Source organism: Gavialis gangeticus, unplaced genomic scaffold (assembly GCF_001723915.1).
Source record: "Gavialis gangeticus isolate Ggan-Ray unplaced genomic scaffold, GavGan_comp1, whole genome shotgun sequence".
NCBI lineage: Eukaryota > Metazoa > Chordata > Crocodylia > Gavialidae > Gavialis > Gavialis gangeticus.
The window spans coordinates 27,538,460-27,544,853 of NW_017729022.1; the positions used below are offsets into that span (position 1 = coordinate 27,538,460).

The 6,394-nt window shown below is 37.3% G+C and overlaps 1 protein-coding gene across 4 annotated transcripts in view; it reads left to right on the forward strand.

The window, feature by feature from the left end:
- The window catches only part of CNOT2 (CCR4-NOT transcription complex subunit 2), a 158,725-nt gene that overhangs the window by 104,914 nt on the left and 47,417 nt on the right, over window positions 1–6,394 (forward strand). For all 4 annotated transcript variants that reach the window (XM_019514721.1, XM_019514722.1, XM_019514723.1 and 1 more), the window contains one exon: window positions 4,325–4,391. In XM_019514721.1, the coding sequence (XP_019370266.1) occupies window positions 4,325–4,391 (67 nt within the window). The remainder of the gene's footprint in view (window positions 1–4,324; window positions 4,392–6,394) is intronic.

The window sequence follows — 6,394 nt, forward strand, 5'->3', positions numbered from 1 at the left end:
AGGAACCCCCAGGGTGAGAAGGGGTGGCAAGAAGCCACAGAGCGAGAGAGGGGCAGTGAGGAACCTCCAGAACGAGAAGGGGGCGGTGAGTAAACCCGGAGCATGGGGCAGTCAAAAAAGTTGGATTTCAGTCAGCAACAAAAATCTTTGCTCCAGTACCTGAAATGGATGTGTTGCATGCTTCTCTCACTAAATGACAGACAATTGGCAACCCTGTCATGTCAGATGGTATAACAGCAACCCCAAACCCCTATTTTCTCTCTTGACATATTGCAAGTATAGGCTTATACTCAAGATACTCACAGTTAATCTCTAAGCCATTTTGTAGCAACTTCATAATAAGTGCTTGAGAACATTTTCAAAACTCAAGATTTTCCTCATGAACAAGAACATTCATGTATTTCCTCATGAACAAGAACATTTTTCTTATTCAATTTTGATATGCCAGATGTTGCCATTCCTTTCCGTGTGGAGTGGAGCCACAAACACCCTGCAGAAAAAGCTCCTGCTGAAGAGCAGTATAAAGGAAAGGAAAGAAAAGAAGCCAGTGAAGTCTGATAGGCTTAATTTACTTGTTTTATTTATTTGCTAGTGTGACTTTGGACTTTTACTCGATGAACATAGTGATTTGAAGCGAGAGAGGTTTTCAGATATTTTTATTGTTTAAAAGTAGTTTAGTTGTTGGGCTATGAAAATAGTGGCAACAAAATTACTACAAAGTTCTTTTGTTGGTGTGCATAACTAAGAATGCATAATCATCTGTCATGCATGTGGATACATCTTGGCCTAGGTCAGTGCTTCCCTGGCTTATCCAGAGCATGGCCCCATCCGTTGATGTTGTGATGCCATTTGGGGTTGCGGCTCACAGTTTGGGAACCGCTGGTCTAAGTGTTACTTACGGACTTAGATTAAAATTACTCTTATGGCAGTGTAAACTAGAGTTTATTTTTCCCTTTTTATTGAGTTAAGATATTTTCTTATTTTGGATTGATGCAGCACTGTATTCTGACCTCAGATTACTTTGCCTCCATCTAGGAAAGCAAGTAGACGCACTGTTCTTCTCGGAGCTTTTAAAGCATGATAATTTCTTCACACACTGGGAATTTCAAATGAATGGCAATGCAGCTTTTTTCAGGTCCGATGATAAATTGCACTGTAATAAACTAATTGGGAGTTAATGAAGGCATGTATAATTAGGGGTCTGCTTAACTCCCACGGGGGAAAAAAGCAATTTTAAGGACTTTGTTGCAGCACAAATAGCTGATTCTCATGGGCATTTCCCAGTGGTCCTACGTCTCGCCACTGATTGGTGGAGAGGCATTTACTGTATAATGTAATAGCAAATTCTGTGGAAAGTAAGTGATATAATTTATCATATAAATTTAAATATATTTAAAATATAAATATAATTTTAGGTACAGTACAAATTGTATCATAATTTTATTATGTAACGTTCTACAAAAAGTTTAGATATTACACAATACTAATCTTAATAGAAACGTTTTTACATTGCTGACTGGCACCTTCAGTCAATCTATGTCACTAGCAGATGGTAACTCAATCACACGATCCATGGCTGTAGTAACTGTCATGTTGTCATGCTATTTTTTAGATCGGGGTGTCAAGTGTATGCCCAGTGGCTTGGATCCTGCCTGCACAAGTTGATCCTCTGGCTCATGGGCTTGTTACTGGAGCCACTGCATCAGCTTGGCTCTGGAACCCAGAGGGTTAATTATAGAATCATAGAAAATTAGGGTTGGAAGGGACTTCAGGAAGTCTAGTCCAGCCTGCTGCTCAAAGCAGGGCCATCCGCAACTAGATAATCCCAGCCAAAGCTATGTCTAGCCAGGTCTTAAAAACCTCCAAGGATGGAGAGTCCACCACCTCTCTGGGTAGCCTGTTCTAGTGCTTTACTACCCTCCTAGTGAGAGAATTCTTCTTAATATCTAACATAAACTTTCCTGGCTGCAACTTGAAATCGTTGGTCCTTGTTGTGTCATCTGCCACCACTGAGAACAGTCTAGCTCCATCTTCTTTTGCACCCCCTCCATGTAGTTGAAAGCTGCTGTTAAATCCCCTTAGTCTACTCTTCTCCAGACTAAATAAACCCAGTTTCCCCCAGCCTCTCCTCAGAAGTCGTGTCCCAGACCCCTCACCATTTTTGTTGCCCTCTGTTGGACTTTCCCCAATTTGTCCACATCCATTCTGTAGTAGGGGGCCCAAACTGAACATGGTACTCCAGATGTGGCCTCACCAGTGCTGAACAGGGTAAGAGTCACTTCCTTTGACTTGCTGGCAAAGGAACTCCTCCCAATGCAGTTCAGGGTGCAATTAGTCGTCTTGGCAACAGGGGCAGACTGCTGGCTCATATTCAGCTTATTGTTCACTGTAACCCCCAGGTCCTTTTCTGCAGAGCTGCTGCCCAGCCAGTCAGACCCCAACCTGAAGTGATGCATGTGATTATTTGCGCTTGTCCTTATTGAACTTCATGAGATTCCTTTTGGCCCAATCCTCCAATTTGTGTAGGACACTGAAATTCTGGCACTGCTTGCCCCTCACCCCCTTTACCAAGAACCAAACTGGGGTTTGTAGTCACTGTTGATAGGTAGTATCAATGGGAAATGGAGCGGGGGAGATAAATGGCTACAACTGTTAGCCTATATGAGATGCATTTATTTTATTTTTTTCTCACAACGCAAAAGGCATTCCATAAAGTGAGATTATAATCTTTCCTCAAGGTCCACAAAAACCTCTTCAATTCTTTTGTTTTGTACATTGTACCTAGTAAAAGTGTCTTTGATACTCAAGCTGTTTCTGTAGTATACATCATTAATATTCAATTTAAGGTTAAATATACTTGTAAAATGCAAATGAGTTTAACAAGGAAATCAAATACAGTATGCAGCAAAACAAACTCTGTGTTCTAAAATAGTAGATGCCTTAGTGTCGCCCTTTCCTCCAGAAGTTTAGTTGAAATGCACAGTAGTAAGCCTCCTGTGTCTCCTGATGTTTGATGGGGGCGGGGCACATCAAACAATTATTTTTTCACAGTAGTCTTCCAACTATCCTTAGAGTGGCTGCCACGTTGGAATTTTAAAAAACATGTAGTTAGTTACCACACTTTTCTGTTCAAAATAGTGCCATCTATTGCTGTGTGACCAGTTTGATTGTCCTTAAAAAGCAAACACCTGGATAGAGAAACAATTCATATAAAATTATTATAGATGAGCAAAGCCTTGTAGTAAGTGAAGCCTACACTTCACATAGGGAGCTGATTCAGGTGCTACAGTATCATTTATGTCCGTCTTACAGTGCAAAATGTTTTTTCTTTTGGCTCAACTCTGAGTCATTAATTTGTCATCTTTGCATCTTAAGAAATATCTTTAATGATTAATTTATGGTTGTATTTGCTACCCAATAGATGCATACATTGGTACATGTATCACATACATAGATATGTATATAGTATATGTCTCAGTTGGTAATTTTTATGTAAATCTCATTATGTCTGTTCTTCACTCTCTGCATTTACTTGTATCAAGTCTACAGCATTTAAACTTCCAAAATAATTTTTCCCTGGCTGTCCACTTTGAAGTCCTAAAGGGCTAAAGCCCCAACCGCATATAGTTTCCATGTACATGCTCCTTTTCCAAAATTTTTTTTTTTTTTTTTAAATTTAAACATAGCCCAGACCTTTGATTCTGGATTATTATATAATGCTACTTTTGCCCTGTGGGTTAGTCATTTTTGTTACATCTGTGGTCCACAGTAATGTTTCCTGATAGTTTATTGACATGAATTTGGATCTCCAGATTAATTGTAAGTGTTCATATTGCAGATCATTCCAAGAGTGTTGATGAAACTTTAGTACCATACCGCATTGTATATTGCATGCAAAACAGATAATGTACAGAGGACAAATATTTTACAAATGTATTAAAGAACTTTAGATATTTGTTCTTCTTTTTTTTAATTTGTACTTTTCCTTCTGTAAAGGCCAGGTGTAAGTTTCAGGCTGATGGACCTAAATTATGCTTATTGTTTTCCTGTGTGCTACAGCATCTAGCAAATTTCAGTTGTCTTGTCTTGTATTTGATGTGTTTAATACACATCATCAATGAAAACGCAGTATTCTTTCCAGGTGCTAACAAGTACATATTATGGAATGCTTCATGTTGAAAGTCTTGATAATCTCTGGGATGTTTGAGACCATTTAAAAGTCTATATTTACAATCAAATCAGTATGATGTTACAATCCTAGGTATTATTCTAAAATAACTTAACTTGTAGCTTTCTGTGTCTCATTAACTTTTTAAAATTGTAGATGCTGGCATCGCCATCAACATCAGGTCAGCTGTCTCAATTTGGGGCAAGTTTATACGGGCAACAAAGTAAGAATTCAGTTTATTATCAGTATGTTTGATTGTGATATATGAACATGTCACTCTTACGTTGTAGAGAGAAAACATGCACATGGTCTTATTTTCTTCTGATCACATAAAAGACCTTGAATAGGTTCTCTTTCTTTGTGGCTTTTGTATAGGGTATATTTTAGGATGAGTGAAAATTAAAAAAAAAATGTATTTGCCATGTGCTGGTGTTCTACAGGTCCAAAATAAATAATACTGAAATATTAAATACCTTATGAAGAGAGAACAGTTGTGGATTTATGATTTTTTTTTTTAAAGACCACTAAAAACTGGGAGAAAATAAATCTAGGTTTCTGAAGAATGGACATGGGGAATCAGATGATCAATTTGCTGTGAAATGTGGCCTCTGTCCCCAAGAGGCAAATTTTCATATGCTTACCTCTAAAATTTGGTCAACACGAATAATTATTGGCAGTTGTGTTAGTAAAGCTAGAGAAAAGGAATTTGTTTTCCCTCCTGGCCCATTCTTCCTTCTTTTTCTGTTTCTTGCAGGTTTAAATTGGTAGATGCAGAGAAATTAACTACTGATGTGGAAAGGTTTTACATGTATTACTTGCTTTTAGGTAGACATGTCTTGAGACTCTCTAATCAATTTCTGTTAGTAGATATTATCAGGAAAGTATCTTACAGGATATTTTAGTAAGTGACTTTCAGCTGGGTATAACCCCCATCTCCTGTCTTTCTAATACACTAGCTAGATATTTCTTCAGGTAACATTTAAACACTTCCATGAGAAAGTGGTTGTCTTGAAAATTGTTGATTTTAATCACAGTGTTAGATCAACTGGTACTTCCTTCAGTGTTGCACTTTTCTAAATCTGTTTCTCAGTGATCAGGGAATGTGGTTTTAGGGCTTTTTTTGAGCCCAGAAGCTGGCATTTATTTTATTTAGCCTCCACCACTAGCATATGTTGAGTCTATGATATCTACAGTTGTAGATGCTGTTATCACAGGTTTTTATTCATTATGTCCATTGGATCATCTTGATACTGTTTAACATGTTTTTCTTAACCTAGCACTTCAGCTATGTTTTGCTTTAGAAATCAGCTCCAGAACTGACCAAAGTGGAATTGTGACCTAAAACTAGAAGATATTAGCAAGCATTTTGTTTCTTTTGGTGTTCAGAAAGGGGAAAACTACATGCTGTTCCTAAGACTGTTTAACCATTTGAAATGCTATTTGGCAGTACAAAATTGACAATGTAAATATATTTTGTACCTTGGCATTTTCTTTATCAACCATCTAGCTATGTCCCGTGGGAGTACCAGATCCATAGTGCTACAAATCTGCATCATAGAAAACAAATTTCCAGGCACAGAATTAGCCCCTATTTTCTCTTTCTAGTGATCAACCTAAGTCATTTGCCAGCTAAAACGTCTAGTGCATGAGCAATTACTGAATGTAATAATGAAAGAAGAAGGTAAAAAATAGGGTTTTTTCAGAGTGACTGTTCACAATAATTGCTAAACAATTTATCAGATTTGATCTTTAAATTGTTGTTTTAAAAAATTTGGACTGATGATTATAACATGGAACATTTGTTATCCTACAGTAGACTTAAGGTTTCCTTTGCAGATTTTCTTTTACCTTGTAGCTCTGTGTATATACAGGTTATATTCACTTTTATTAATATTACTTTTTAAATTCGCTTTGACATTAACACCCCCAGACTTTCCCAGGGAATGCTTTTAAATTTTTATCTTTGTGATGTAATGTAGTTTTTTTCATACTAAAATGCTTTATTTTCTGCTACATATACCTATACATGTTGAACCACTGTGGTGGTTGCAGTAATACGTAAAGCAGTGTGACGTTTACTGTGATTCTTTTATTATACTGGAGGATGGTTTAAATCCAGTTGTCCTCTTTTTCTTGGAACCTTTCATATGACTTCATTTTGGATACTGAAGTTTTATCTTCAAGAAGCAGAAATCTGCTTTTGGGGTTTTTTGTTTGCTTGTTTGT